The 16,274-nt window shown below is 45.8% G+C and overlaps 1 protein-coding gene across 1 annotated transcript in view; it reads left to right on the forward strand.

Moving 5' to 3' along the window:
* LOC135910230 (uncharacterized) overlaps positions 1-16,274 on the forward strand; it is a 164,709-nt gene that overhangs the window by 47,973 nt on the left and 100,462 nt on the right. The window contains exons 6-7 of the mRNA XM_070526645.1: positions 4,631-4,720; positions 11,217-11,276. Of these exons, the coding sequence (XP_070382746.1) occupies positions 4,631-4,720; positions 11,217-11,276 (150 nt within the window). The remainder of the gene's footprint in view (positions 1-4,630; positions 4,721-11,216; positions 11,277-16,274) is intronic.

The following is a 16,274-nucleotide window of genomic DNA, read 5'->3' on the forward strand; positions in this document are numbered from 1 at the left end:
AGTGACCTGAATGCACAAGTTTCGGGAACACGATCGACAGAGCAGAATCTGCAAGAACATTCAAGAATTCTCATGTACATAAAGGCTCGCAGCTATTACATTAACAATTGTTACTAGTTGCTAAACGGTCACCGCAAAAAGACAATCAAATATATAGTCGATATCATCTAGTTATAGCTAGCCACTGTTCATGCCTTCAAATCTATCTACAGCAGAAAAGACGCGAATATAAGCGACAAGAAGAATTCTGAAAAGGCTAAAAACGTGCCAAACATTTTGGAAACAAGGAACCGGATATAAGGATTTCATATTGTGCAGCTTTACAATGCGTCACTGCTGCGTTTCGCCGCGGCGCCTGCTGTTGTCCTTTGTGCAAGGTGGTAGGGTGCAGTCAGACAACCAGTTCACAATGTGTTTACAATATTTAGCGATTTTGTTTTCAGATTTATGGTAAAGAAAGGCATGGTTGCTGGCAGTGTTTAGAGTACTCTACTGTGAGCATGACCGAATGCGATATATACAAGGAACCTGTAAAAATAAAACAAAAAATTACCGACGATTACGTTACTTCCTAATGCGAAATTTGAGCGCAGCAAATAAGCTGTTTCACCTTTGCCTCGGCCGCGCGAACGGTAGAGTCTTCTCTGCGACGGCGATGAGCTTCTGCTTCAGCCTCGCTTACTGCTGGTTGCTCTCGACGGCGGCGATGAGCCTCCGCTTCGGCGGTGCGAACGGCAGGGTCTTCTCGGCGGTGGCGATGAGCTTCTGCTTCAGCCTCGCTTACTGCTGGTTGCTCTCGACGGCGGCGATGAGCCTCCGCTTCGGCGGCGCGAACTGCAGGGTCTTCTCGGCGGCGGCGATGAGCTTCTGCTTCAGCCTCGCTTACTGCTGGTTGCTCTCGACGGCGGCGATGAGCCTCCGCTTCGGCGGTGCGAACGGCAGGGCCTTCTCGGCGGTGGCGATGAGCTTCTGCTTCAGCCTCGCTTACTGCTGGTTGCTCTCGACGGCGGCGATGAGCCTCCGCTTCGGCGGCGCGAACGGCAGGGTCTTCTCGGCGGCGGCGCTTAGCCTCTGCTTCGGCGACGCGTACTCCTGAATCATCTCGACGGCGGCGGCGGTAAGCTTCTGCTTCGGCGGCACGCACCTCTGGATTCTGACGGCGACGGCGCTGGGCCTCTGCTCTGGCAGCTCGTTTAGCAGCAGCAGCAGCAGCAGCAGCAGCAGCAGCAGCAGCAGGCGGAGGACTTCCATCGGTCGTCGCGCTCATGGCTCAGAAAGAACTAGCAGATAACTTCGCAGTGGCGAACGGCAGCGGCAATTTCGGCTCGGGCGGTGCACATATACAGATCCGCCGCCACCGATCTGGCTCTCTGATTGCCACCGCACAGGTGTTGCATTGGAGGAGGAGCGAAGAAAGGAATTAAGTTCGAGCCGGCGCTTTGACAACCGGAGACTCGCAGGAAGAGGGGGGAGGGGGGCGGCGTGTACATCCAGCGGCAAACGATGGGGGCAGAAGCGCGCGCAGCAAGCGGACAACACGATAAAGGGAGGAGGGAAGAGATAGCAGCGACTGACTGATGCCGCTGACGCCGATAGTGAGTCAACCCCAGCTGCGGAGTTGGTTTCAGGGACAACGCCGCCGATGCCGACACAAACAATATGATACCCTCGCTTCCGCAGCGCTAAGAACCAGGTCTAGCCGTGGGAAGGTGGTCACGTATTCGTCGACGTGCCGGGGCCTACGTGAAATAACCGGCGCGTCGGCAACTGAAGAGCACCCTATCCGCCACACAAGAACAGGGGGGGGGACCCTTTCCTCCTCTTTCTGCATGGCGGCGACGGTGTTCTATGCAGTCACGTTATCTTGACTCTCTAGCGGCGTCAGCGGCATCCAGCGGTATCAGTCGGTCGCTGCTAGCGCTGGGGGGATGAAAGGGGGGCGGAGCTGGTTACGAGGCCGACAACGCCGACGACGACGCGAAACCCAGGAACGGACGCCAAAGAGCTGCGCTCTAAAACATAAGTGCCAAGGACTTCGTTAGTCTTCACTTTTGTATTCCGTTTTGAATACTGTCAGGAGACGGCATGCAGACCGGTTGGCAGATTCTAGGGAGGACATGATAGACAGAGATAGCGCCCGGAAATTCTTTCGAGGCAGTGACTTTTGTTTATAAGAAACGGACGCACAACGCTACCAAAGTACTGTTTCATGAGTCTGGTGCTGCCTTTGTAAGAAACAGATGTTGTAGACATTCATAACGTTGTCCACCAGGTGCCAATTCAGTTCTCCTTACGGACGGTGGTATTACTGCGGTATCAGGAGCCGCTCAGCTATCGTTTCAAGGTCTTGATATGACTCAGAGCAACAGGCTTACCGTTAGTGTCTCTCAACTACATCCTGGCAAGGCCACGGTATGCGCAGTTGCTAGGCAATTTTTCCTCAAGTCTTTATAAGTGACTCCAGGCAATAGAAAAAATAAGGAGATAAAATGTAAGAAACATCCGCAGGGTGCTATGAAATCTGTCAAAATGCTTATTCGTTTGGTCATGCAGGCTTTGTAAGAGAAAGCGGTCGCCGACTTTCAAAGTTTTGAGCGCCAGTTTTCTCTTCTCTTCCATTTCCGCGTTGAGATGTATGCAAAATACTCCAATTCAAAATATGTATTTGCTACCTGAGAAACTCATGCAGGGATAGGTGAAGATTTGTCACTGCCACACTTCAAAGGGTGTGTCCACAAAGCATCAGTTAGTTACTATAATACTACTGTATCAGCAGCCGCGAAGCGTTGCTTGTAGCATGTAGTTTCATGCAGTTGCTTAAGCGAACTGCGGCGCTAATGTGTAAGCGAGCTACCACCATGCCGGTTCGGACACGATGGAGCTGGCAATTGGTCAATGAATTTGCGTAAGCTTCGTCCTTTTGGCTTTGCATTGCCTCGCGAATTTGCTAATTCATGAAGTTCAGACAATTTACCGCGTAATATGGGCCTAAAAAATGAATAATAAAATTGTCCTGGGGAGGATTCGAACACAGGACCTCTAGCACCGAAGCCCCATGTTGGAACCTTTACGCCATGGACGCATGGACAAGCGGAAGCGCCGTCAATACAAGCAATTATGTATGTTCGCACTGCCTTATTGCCTTCTGCATTGAAAAAAAGATCGTCAAGTTTTTTGAAACTCTGGCGAGTGCATGAAGATAAAGCTTAATAAACGAAGTCATGAAAAGCTTCTAGCCAGAAGCACGAATATAAGAACGACCAACGTATTAACAACCATCGTTCCATGGTGGCTCAACGACATTAGTGCCAGAACACCCTCTAATTATTGCTGTTGAAAATAATATGCGTGGCAGGGTGTTCGTATTCCTCGCTGCCCCACTATTCACTTTCGTATACCGCTTCTGAATCTTGTCAAGGTCAGCGTATGTGCAGGCGCTAGGCGATTTTCAGCAGGACTTGATAGTCCAAGGTGGCTCCCAGAAGTTCTGAAGAATGTAGTGGACCCTAGCAAGAAACGTGGGCACACCGGTGTCACTGCTCCCAAAAATGTCGCCTGTGTCAAACACAGATGTCGCTGCTGTCGTAGTAAGAAATGTGCGTTGCGTAAACGTAATTACCCAGGCTCGAAATGTCTGGAGGAACACGAAGGCGCGGTAGCGCTGTCCTCCTACAAATTAGCGAACCGTCGTACTTGGGCTGTCGTTCACAGTAACATCGTGGGAGTTGGTTGCTAACTTCTACTGGCCACACGAAACGTACTTCAGGCATGACAAGAAAATCGAAACTGCTAGGATATGCAGCACCAATCTGGGACCGATATACTAACATGCACATCCCTAACCTCATTATCATTGAAACTCACGAGCTTGACTTTCCTTACTCACTAGTTTTTACACTGCTATCATTCCTGCGATGAAACTTAAATGTTAAGCTGCCGAACTATTCACGAGATCCACAAAAAACTTACCACTGCATCTTGTTCAAATAATTTATCACTTTAGAGCAAGACGATATTACTAATTTTTTCCCACCAGCGTACACCTTGTTTGTCCTTGTTTGCAAAAATTCTGCCTCATGCACCAAATGAACCTTCATTGCGTCGCCTCAAAGCGAGCAAGAACTGCAATCAGCAATCCGTCACGTCCATACCCGATGCCAAGGGGTTTCCAATTTCATGTTGTATAAATTGTGTATTTTGTTAGTCTCTTGATTATGAATGCATTGGTGTTTCCTGCATTTCTGTAATTTTGTTTCCCCACTCTTCTCTCTAATGCGTCGAGTTGAGCAGAAAGAAGTCATGTCAAAAACATGAACTTATTGTCTTAATGTTGTTACAGGTACGCGTTTCACACTCCTGTGTCTCGCAATGTATAGCGCTAACGCACCTGTTCCCGTTTGGCATCCTATAGCAGCTACCTGTACAAAATATAAAACTTGGTACTTCTTACCGCATATATATATATATATATATATATATATATATATATATATATATATATATATATATATATATATATGTGTGTGTGTGTGTGTGTGTGTGTGTGTTTGTGTGTGTGTGTGCCTGGCTATTCCAGAAAATTGCGCCCACGACCTTGAATAACGCCGATGCTTTTCTCATTTTATTGCAGGTAAACCGTGGCCTCCTTAAAAAAGTTGTGATTGGGACCAAAATACGGATCGTCGTTTTGATCTTTTACGCAGCGTTCAGAATTTACCTTGTGAGTAATCCTTCCTGCGAAACGGTGGAAGACATAACAAAGACATTTAAGCAATTTAGATATTCTGCCGAAAACATTTGTCCGCAGTGGTTCTGTGTTAAGTACGTTCATATAATTGCCTCCACGATATTTTGGAAGTAAATATTTCCCTAGAAAACTGATTTATTAGCAGATGATGCGACTTTCATTTGCACGTGGAAGTATTGTGCTCGCCAACAAAGTGGCGCCACGAGTGCAATACCGCAAGGTTTTCATTTTGGCATACTTGCGCATATGCACGGGTGACGTCGCGTTCGTCACTCGTTCGACATAAGAAAGTTCTTTTCGACTTTTTATAAAGTATAATGAATGTTATTAAGCCATCAAAATACACGCCGACGTGATCCTCGTTAGAAATAAGCATGCAAGTCTTGTGAAAAGTGATGAATTTAGCACTATTTGGCTTAGAGGAACGGAATTTCCCTTTGTTCATATCAACATGCATTGTAAAACATTTCTCAAATACTGGAACCAGGATGACCTCATCTGGAAAAATTAGGCATTCTGCCCCCGTAGCTCGGAACGGGGAATGTTCTAATGAAGAGCGCATTATTTCTACCAAGGTGCGTCATGGATCACGTCACTTTCATGCTAAGAAATTGTACTAGCACCATAAGGGGAGACGAGACGGTGGTGCTAGCAAAGCGGCACGCTTAGGAGCAACCGTGTGTCGTGCTACTAGCAGAAGACGTAGACGAAATCAACGAATCTGGTGCAAAAAAATTAACTCTTCACGTAGTTCCTTACGAAATATCGGCGTTGCCTAGCTCCATCATAATCGAACGTGGTCGTTCCAAAAATATTAGATGAAGACATTAGGAGATGAAGCGCGCAGAGGATCGGCAGGATAAAGACAAGCTGGCTGACCCTGTTGCCTACTCAAGCCGTAGTGTGCGTTACCAATTGGCGCATCAAAATGTTTCTTTTTTTGTTATACGGTGGACTTTGTAATCAAACTAAACCAGCGCCTTGCCACGCGCATCTTCATTGTAATGCCTTAAGATGAAGTTGAACAATATATTCTGGAAGCAGTGAGCACCAACGCCTTCGTTTTCTCTACATCTACTAGAATGAAGCGAAGGAATTGCGAAGGGAACGGTAAAGCCAAATATAAAACTGCAAATTTATGAGAATTTTCTTTTGTTTCTAGTTGGAAGCTGCCCTCAGTCTGCTAACGGTGTTTTGCCAGACAATAATGTCCATCCGTCTACTAGGTTTCTTTAGATGCAGAAGGAACGGGACAGAATAGGCTAGAAAATTTGTATTCCGCTGGTTGGCTAATATGACCAAAGAGGGGTCAAGCCATCCGACGATTGAACAACAGAAGCAATACATATCTGATGGAGCATTCTGTATCCTATAATTGCAATAAAAATATGCATGCCTTGATAACTACTAGCACGCTCACACAAAAACAACTATCGTGTGACATTTCTAGTAACGAAAAGGCAACCAAAAGTGGTGACTATATGTCCAACCTCGCGAAGAGGGCAAGGAAATATTTTTGCACTATTTTGGTAAGAGCAATGTGTAAATTTGTGGCGCACCTGTCTCAATCAATTACAAAATCTGGATCTGCGCTCAGCTAAATTTATCTGAAATCTGGGTTGGTCCAGTTGCCTGAATAAGCCTTTCCAGAGATTGGCGTGTTTCCTCTTATCATCCGTAACTTGATTCCGGATATTCGAAAGTATACGCAAAAGGGAGGGCCCACAACTGCTTCCGACATACATAGACATCCCAAGGCAACCACAAAGCTCGAGGTAATATTTATGTTCGGTAACCTATGGCATGTAAGGACATTTAAAGAAAGTTGAAAATCTCGCTGGTAGACGAGCTTCAAGATTGTTGGATGCAAAGGTAATTCGTCTATCCATGGGTACGTGTGCGTCCCCGATTACCATTACACCAGACTCCAGTCAGTCAGTCAGTCAGTCTCCAGCGCTTCACGGACGAGAGAAAAACAGAAGTGTGTAGCATAATTATTATTTAGCGCCAAAACAATGGAAGAAAAGCAGCCACGAAGTGACATCATCATCAGGCACAAAGACAGAAGGGTTCGTGGACTTGCTGAAGCCTTCCATATGCTGGTTGTCCCACGTAATTTGAGCCAAGGTTTTTCAAAAATGAAAGCAGCGTCGGAAGCGAAATGAAACAAACGCATACTGTTCGCACTGGCATATATTAGCTCAGGTACTTTTTTGTTTGTTGTATCCCCGTAACTCAATAATTGTTTAGTTTAATTACCCAACTTTTCCATGATTGGCTGAGGACCCCAAGTATATATGCGGATTTGTAGTTCGCCATCAGACACGATCGATCGAGCTGCTTCCTGTATGATACATCTCACGTAGTCTCTTTTTCCGGGTGTCAAAGAAAGCTCGCGAATTATGAAAAAAAAAAAAACAGGACGGAGCACATGCACAGTGGCATCTTGCTGCTCACAAGCGTGTGTACACCGAAAGCACTCTTGGCGTGCAGCCTGACGTCCGGGAGGCCAGGAAATCACGGATGAGGAGCCGCTGACCGTGCGAAGATGGTCAGTTAATGGGTGCAGAAGCTAAGCACAGTGCGCAATAAGCATCGGGAAAAATTCATTAGGCCCAGGAACTCAAGCAGCTGACGTAGGGTGCCGGGTGCTTGGCAGTCTTGCACAGCCTGGACGTAGGAGAGCAATCGACAAACTCCCAGCACCGAGATGTAGTGGCCCAGGAACTCGAGCTAGGATGACCCAAAGACGCATTTTTGGGGGTTTCAGCACCAGGCGAAATTGTTGGATCTGCTGAAAAGAGTTCCCGGATGTGACGCTCATGATCTTGTGGTCTGGTGCTCGCAACTAGGATGTTATCGATATAAACAAATAGAGCCTGCAGTCCGCGTGTTACCTCGACAATGAATCTTTGGAACGTTTGAACTGCGTTGTGTAGCCGAAAGGGCACGCGCACATGCTCAAACAGGCGGAAGAGTGTATTTATAGCCATCCACGATACGTCGGCAGGCTCATCAGGAATTTGGTGATAGGTCTTGGCGAAGTCCACTTTGCTGAAGGTCTTGCAGCCTTCCTGGTGGCCTGTGAAATCTTGAATGTGTGGAAGGGGATAGCTATCGTGAACCGTGTGAGCGTTAAGTGCCCTGTAGTCGCCACACGGACACCTGTAACTTGGTTCTTTCTTGGGCACCAAATATAGTGGGGAGGACAAACTGCTGGACGAAGGGCAAATATCAGCTGGAGAACGTGTGCGAATTCCCGTTTAGCAATGGCGAGACGCTCATCGAAGAGGCGGCGTGGATGTGCTGCGACGGGTGCAGCTCGCATGAAATGTGGTCGGTTACGCTGTGCTTGGTTGGCTTATTCAAACTGCAGGGCCACATAACTTCAGGAAAGTCTTCGAGGATGCAAGTGTGCAGGCATGGTGAAATCAGTGTGCGGATGCCAATGGAAGCCAGAACTCCAGGGAACGAGACTCGCCTCTTGCTGTCTATCGGTGATGGCGGCGCATGCAAAGTGGAGGCTGAAATGGGTCAGGAAGTCAGAGCCGAGGACAGACTGATCGACGTTCGCTACGATGAAGACTTACCGGTACGTTCACCGCAGGCGAAGGTCACGAGTGAGGCACCGTAGGCCACACGTGACGATGAAGGTAGAGTTTGCTGTCTGGATCGTAGGGAAAGATCACCTGTAAGTGTGGTCACGCTTAGAGGATGCCAGTACGCTGACCTCGGCTACCGTGTGTACAAGGAATCACAGGCCGGAAATGCGATCCATGATGAACAAAATGTTGCCGGGTTGTAAGGCAAGGTCACATGCCATCTTCAGGGCTCTCACGGTGCATTTCCCAACCACTGGCATCGGGATTTCCACTGATGGGCGCGGTGCTCGGAAGTGCGATGGTACCAGCAAATAGGCGAACTTCGACGATGGCGCGAGGGGACTGCTCGTTGAAGAAGCATGGTGGCTGGGGTGTGAGGAGCAGCCGCGCTGGTCGTGAGACGGCGTCCGAAGGGCGTCAATGAAGGTGGCGAGTGGGTCAAACCGGGACTCTAGGCCGCCCATTATAGACGGCTCTCGTGTTGAAGAGGGAGCGGCGACAGGCAAAGTCGCGTCAGGGACTCGATCAGCGAGCGGAGTGAGGCGGTCGAGGTTCTAGTCGCCTACAGATACCAAGACAAGGAGGGTAGACTGTGGAAAGCGCAGCAAAAAGATTTCCTTCAACTGCGGGGCGTTTATGTCAACATTGCTCATGCCCAGGAGCCGTCGCATGCTGTAGAGCATCTGGGAAGGGTGGCGATCTTTCAGCTCATCGGAGGCGAGTAGGTACTCGAGGCGCCCGCTATGAGACGCCATGGTGAGGTCCAAAATACTTTACGTCATGTGATGCGGCGCGGCATACCCAAAGGGACGGCGATGACATCCACCACCTCATGAGCACCCTTAGGGTACAGGTTGGCAATAAATACACATACAGATAAATCTCTGAGGTGACGTGGTGTAGATCGAATGAGGCTTCGATGTGGGCAAAACAAACCTGTGTGCTCTTGCACGAGAACATGGGCAGGTGAAGCTGTAGAGCTGCTACGTCCTTTTGGACGCGACGTAGCGTCAGGCTCAAGATTGCCTGAGGGCTGTAGGCTGCTATGTTCGGTCATCTCGTAGTACGGAGTCACTAAGGTCATAAACCGAGAGGTTGCAGAAGAGTGGCCGGACTATGAGACCGGCATAGCAGGATCTTAGAACGGACTAGCCCATGGCATCCTTGCGCCGCGACAATGCGCAGCCCAACTGGGTTTTGGTCATCTTTTTCCATGCCGACCGCGGGAGCCCACCATTAGCGTCTGTGCGTAGCGACGTCTGTGGTCGCTACAAGGGTGTACCGTTGAATAGGTTAGACCGTATTTTGCATTGCACTTATCTGTATTTGAAGGCCTAGCTATAGTTACTAATAGCATAGCCCAGCCCTGAGTCTGAATAGCTGCCCTATAGGGTACTCACCTGTCAACACTAAAATAGTGAAACCAAGAGACTGGTGAAAAGGGTGAATGGCCTGCCGAATATACGGGTAATGAAAATGGACAGGCTAAGCAATGAGGCAAGTGCTTCCCACTTCCAATGACACTGATCTGGAATGGTAAACGTAGACATCAATGTTATACTAACAAATTTTTTATTGGGCTCAGTAGTCTAGCGCGCCCGTGCACCTAAAGCTCGAATTTTATTAGGTTCCAATGATATTCGTAAACATTAACTGGCACTCTGTCTGGACAACGGCATATAGGGCGCAAACAATTATTGAAATTGTACGAAACTGCAAGCCGGAAGTAGACGGATGGAACGGCATAGCCCCGAGCAGGTGAAACTTTTGTCCGAATGACGTTTTGACCGAGAGCAGCCTCCTGTCGTACTGCTACTACGCCAACGCCTCATGCTGCAAGAAATAGGCCCGCATGAGCTCCACGTTGCCGTCTTTAAAGAATCCTGCCGGAATTTTCACAAGATACGTGCATGTACAGTGGTTGCACATTTAACCGCACCGGTCGCTACTATACAAGTATGGATGGAGGGCGCCATCCCTAATCTCACCTGCGCAAAGCCGTTCCAGTTCACGTAGTTCTGCATCAAGTCGACAAATGTCAACGGTACCTGCGCGACTCCTGCTGTGGTGTCGTACACTGAATTGAAAACGAGCACCTTCCGGTCGCGCTGCTTAAGAGGCTCAGCGCCCGGCTTTTAATTCATTGCTGCCCGCATGATGGGGAAAACTAACACCACGCTCGTCCTCGTTCGTGTCTTGTACATCACACCTACGGTCACCTACTATGATGGACACTATATGTGCTACGTTATATCGCTGGAAACATAACAGCCCCAACACCCTCGGCCGAAGCAGCTTTTTTTACTACACTTTAATTAATTAGGAGATTGCAGCACTGTGAATGCATTATTATCGAAGGCAAACATACAAAACGTCATAGAGAATAAATAACAAGGAAAGCAATGCGGGCATAAAAGAGAATGCCTTCACAATGTAAATAAAAAACATAGAAACCGCCTCATAACGCAATGATGCTTTGAAATAAATGAAGGTCAGCTACAATCTGACAACCTTATATGCTTCTCGGGACTTTGTGCTATTGCCATTAGTGTCGGAAAAATGGACTTGAAATAATGAATACAAGAGTGTTCCACATTCAAAGCCTGCATCTTCCGGCGAACTTCTGCCGTGCACAGAGGGTACTAAAGAGCTGATAAGAAGCAAGAAGTTGCATTTAGGACATTTCCAAAGCACACCAGCGCAGTCGACGTGCCGTTCCAAGGCTCGCAATTTACTAGGTATCTATTCTGAAACAACCTTCTTCACAATTCTTTGCCACCTTTTCTAAGTGTGCCCTCCTTGAATGTCGGAAACAATGCGAGCGAAATGATATCTCAGCTTGTTTCATGACATTTCTCTCGTTTCAGCTATCAACACTAGATGATCCCCAAGACCCGCTAGGAATAGGCAAGATTAAGTTAATTGAGGTAAGCGAGTTCGTTTTTTTAAGTGCAGGATACTTAGATAAGCATGATCACTGCACCCTTTGAAGGGTGCTTATTAGGTGCTAAGAGCATAAAAATTTGACGGAGCAGTTCTTGTCGGTGCTTCTCAAAGCGGTACTAGGCACTCGCTTTTAGCATAGGTACGCCGGCGAACATAATGGAAAAAACAAGAAACGATACCAAAAAAAGGCAAACGCTGCATGTATCGTAGGGTGCTCAACCTACATTTCATTTTAGTTGAGTAAGCTCGTGTTCTCTCCCAAACCGAACTGTGCATGCACAACTACAGCTAGACATTTCTAGATGGTAATAACACATGCCGATGCCTATCTACAAAGTTAAGGCTGATTAGTGGTCGGGAACCGGAACGGCGTACTCGCCCAGCTTTTTCATGCAGATAATCCAGAAGGAGCATTTATTTATTTTTCCGTTCACCAATTTTTATAGCTCTTCTTAGCAGAGGCCCTAAGCCACACTGCCGATATTGCAACGACAAATTGCCGCGTCAGAACTGGTTTTCTAAGCTCCCGCATCCTATCACTGACACAGCCTCCCGTCTGTCGAATGTTCAGATTTCAATGGAATAATTATATTTTATATATAACGCACCGGCCACATTTCGTATACTTTCTGACATTTGCCTTTTTAGATGTCATTCCTGGGCCCCCTACATCGGCACTCGATTACAAACACTGCTCAACTTACGCAGTACATGGCCATATGTGATTATAATGTAGAAGTGTGTGTCTCACTGCTGGTACAGATGCTTCATTGGGTCTCTCGGGGAAAACCTTTATATGCAATAAAGCCACTTGTAGGTTCAACGCCCTGTCTTCAACTTAGCCTTTGCCTTGCACTGAGCATTTTCTCGTTTTTTTCTATCTGTTCATTGACACGCCCATGCGCTGAAATACATATGACAACACGTCCAGCAGGCTTCCCTCATGAGCACTAATGTCTGTGCGCTTCTTGCGTAGCGGTCGCAACTAGCAAATAGAATATGACTGATGTCTTGCGCGATATTTCCGCTCGACATGTGAAAGTTACTATAGGAATTTGTTACAAAGAAAAAGCTCACTGCGTAATCCCAGAGAAGTTTTCATGCAAAGATTCTGAGAAAACAAAAGCGGCACATTCAAACACATCACATGCAAAATATTTCGTAGAACGTCTATAGACAGTCTGTAGATATTTGCTTAAGAAGTCGATAGACTGTTTATCGAAATTTTAGACTAGTCTATAGACAGTCAATGAACTGAAACTTTTTATAGACTATTCTATAAAAAGTGTATGGCCTTAAGCCTACAGACACTCTATAGACGGTCGATTAGCCCCGAGAACGAACACGAGCGGCGCTGCAAGCGCCGCTCGCATGACGTCAGGGCACGGACTCGCGCCTGTCGTCTGCTACAGTTCGTGCGTTGTACGGGCGCTTTCTGCGGTGTTTTCGTTTGTTCGCCCTCGTTCTCTCTGCTTGTATACTTATGGTGGTCGTCTCAAATATATTTTATGACGTCTTCCTTTGCGAACATTTATTCAAAGAGCTAATTTCTTAGACAACAATGCAGCTCTCGAAGGCAACGCTACAGTGCCAGCCGAAGCGACGCAGACCAGCCCATTGCGGGTTTTTCATACGCGGATAGACAATCGCAAAAGCATAGCCTATAGGAATCCATATATGATACCATACCTGCCGCGGTGCAACAAGTATGTCACAAAGCTGGCTATATATGACTTCTACAGCAGTTACGTTGATTTTATTCCGCTAAAACAGGTTTGCTCACGACGAGTAGTTCATGGTATAATATCGAATTTTTGCATTTCCTCACAGAAACGCTCGGCAGTAGCACGGTGACTTAACTAATACTGGAGCTTAGATTCTACACGCCTCACTTGCTTCTTTAACTGCTTGTCAACATTAGGCGGTTCTTCACGTGTTTATTTTTTTAAGCGGCGGAAATTTGAAGTAAAGGAAATGAAGGGTTACAGCTATTTACAGAGTACAAATAGTAATGTACCAATATATATTCCCTTTTCCGTGCTACACGTTCAGCTCACCTCTTTAGAGCGCGTTTGTTAATGATAATTAATGCATGTTATGTTCCTCTTTTTTTGTCTATGTTACCAAGTGTATATCATTTATTTATTTCAATGCCGCAGTGTGTTTTGCATTGTTATCGTGGAAATATTTCACTGTGCTTTCATATATTGTATAACTGCAATGTTTTATGGCCACTATATAAATGTAATTTATATGGCGCTTGATGTGTTACCCCATGCAGCCATATTGTACCTAAGAGGGTGAGATTACCTCAAGCCGCGTCTGTGCGGCTTTTTTCCCTCATCCACCTCCATTTACCACTCCTCTGTACATGTGTGTGTGTAAATGAAAATTAATAAATCAAATCAAATCAAACTCACTTGATAAATTTACTGGTGCTTGTTGCTAGAGGAATATACATGACGAATCTGTTTGGCAAACTGACACAGGCTGCTCGGCCCAATTTTTTTAGTGAAGTATGCCTGCTGGACCGCATAGCTGCAGCCAGAAGCGTCAATGACTATAGTATGGGACATATTGAAGATATCGAAATTCCCCCTGTGGAGGGTCAGAAATCAAGTGAAAGTATATGCAAGGCTTGTGGTGCTTTCTTTATGAATGTTTGCGATTGGATTGGAGCAAACTTAAATTAGCCTGCAAGGTTCTTTTTTAAGTACCGACGAAGCGAATAGTTATCCTTTTGTATAATAAAATAACGCTGGATCGAGACATGGTGAGACAAAAGGTGCTTGAATTTTCCTTTTGTAGGCAATCTAAGCTGCGTAGTAGTAGCTCGAGAATACTTTAGCCATTCCAGTTGGCGCTGTAAAAAAATGCTTTATGGTTTTAATTCGAAGTTGAATTGAACTGATGGGTTTCGCGAACATAGCGTGCCTCGCCATACGGACAGTCGATTGCTGCCGTTACGTGATCAGGGGTGTGCCATATTGTCGATAAAGGCTACTGAGGGCCACTATGATACATTTCATCACTTTCAATTGAGTGGCTGTTGATTTAAACAACGAAACTTTTCTGTCAGGTGATTGCTACTATGTTGTTTGTGAATTAACTATGTAAATACTCTACATGACACGCCGTCGTGTTAGCAGCCATGAGCAATTCGTTTTTTGGAGGCCTGTTTCAGAGGGGGATGAAAGTAGCAGCAAACATTTTCATAAGAAATGCGCGCCTATTTTTTTACGCATTAATGAATGGCCATATTTGAATAGAACAACACACCAGAGTAATAGGAATCATGATGACAGCTTCGCTGGGCAGTGTCTTTCTAACATCGGATAACATGTTGACGCCAAGTACCAAATTTTTCTTCCACGTAAAATGCAATACCTCTCATAGCTAAATACTAAAGGAATGTTAAGTGTTTAGCGAAGCATCATACACAACTTCGCGCGTTGAATTTGCAGATATTCTTTTTTTAGTCAAAATTTACCGATAGACACGGCGCATATATGCATTGCAAAAACTTGTAGACCCCTTTAACGCTACTTAGCTTGCGATATCCAAGTCGCAAAGTTTCTCGACTCACACGCTTTTGAAGAAGAAACTGTGGTTAAGGTATTGCAGCTGAAAGAAGCCGACTTATTCATCAATACGTACGGCTCGAGCCACCTATACCCCAAGAATACACGAAGGGAACGAGCGCGCGCGGCAGCCGAGCGAGCCGGAGCGAGCGGTGTCCTGGCCGTGACGTCACTCGCGAGAGGGCGCCATTCCTCTTTCTCGGGGCTAATAGACTAATGGAAATTCACGTTTGTAGACAAATGTTCGCAGAATGTCTATAGACAAAAGTGCATAGGGTTATACAGTTCTACTTTTGTAGACTGAAGTCTGTGGAATGTATATAAACAAGTGTCTATAGATAGTCTAAAGACATTTGCTTACAGACATTTTATAGACATCAGTCTACAAAAGTAGAACACTATACAGCAGTTCTGCTTTTGTAGACTAAAACCTATAGAATGTCTATATGCAAATGTCTATAAACTATCTATAAACATTCCATAATTTCATTCTACAAAAATGGAACTGTATACAGTGGTTGTACTATTGTAGACTGAAATCTACAAAATGTCTATCAGCAAATGTCCATTGACTACCTATAGACATTTGTCTATAGGCATCCCATAGAGTTAGTCTACAAGAAGAGAGCTGTATAAAGTTTTACTTTTGCAGACTGAAGTCACAAAATGTCTATTGGCAAATGTGTATAGACTACCTACAGACATCCTACAGAATTCAATCTACAAAAGTAGACCTGTATATTCGTATACATTTTTCATTACAGACATTCTGGAGACATTTGTCTACAAAAATGGATTTTTTTTATTCTATAGGCAGTTTATAGAGTGTCAAAGCACGCACACGTATTTTGACTAGTCTACAAAAACTGTAAGCTCATAAGTCCCTAGAATATCTGTGTACAATACCTGCAGATCAGTCTACAGCTAATCCATAGACTTTAGCCTTATACTATTAATCTATTATTGTCAATACAGTGTGTCCGAGATAACATAAATTCATTGAAGCTGTTCAACGAGGAATAATGTAAAAAGAAAGACGGTGCAGTACAATTCGAATATAAGGCTTATGGTGTTCAGCCGTCAGAGATCTTCCCTAAAGGTCTTTTTATAATACTGTGACACTTCTACGTGCATAGCGGGTTCATGCCTCAGCAAACAGTATGCGGAGGCACCGAAGGGTGGTGAACGAAGAAGACGACGGGTGGCTGGCTAGCTGAATCTCGACGGGCGCAAAGCTGATCAAGGCCATCGCATCTAACGCTACCCGGCTTCAAAGTAATGCCTTTTCTGGGCGTAACAATACTATACCTTGAACCGTGTTTTTTTTAAATCTTGGGCTAAAATAGCCGTGATCGACACCCTATATACTAGCTATATAAAGCACAAATTTTACCAAAT

The sequence above is a fragment of the Dermacentor albipictus genome, chromosome 10 (genome assembly GCF_038994185.2).
Source record: "Dermacentor albipictus isolate Rhodes 1998 colony chromosome 10, USDA_Dalb.pri_finalv2, whole genome shotgun sequence".
Lineage (NCBI taxonomy): Eukaryota > Metazoa > Arthropoda > Arachnida > Ixodida > Ixodidae > Dermacentor > Dermacentor albipictus.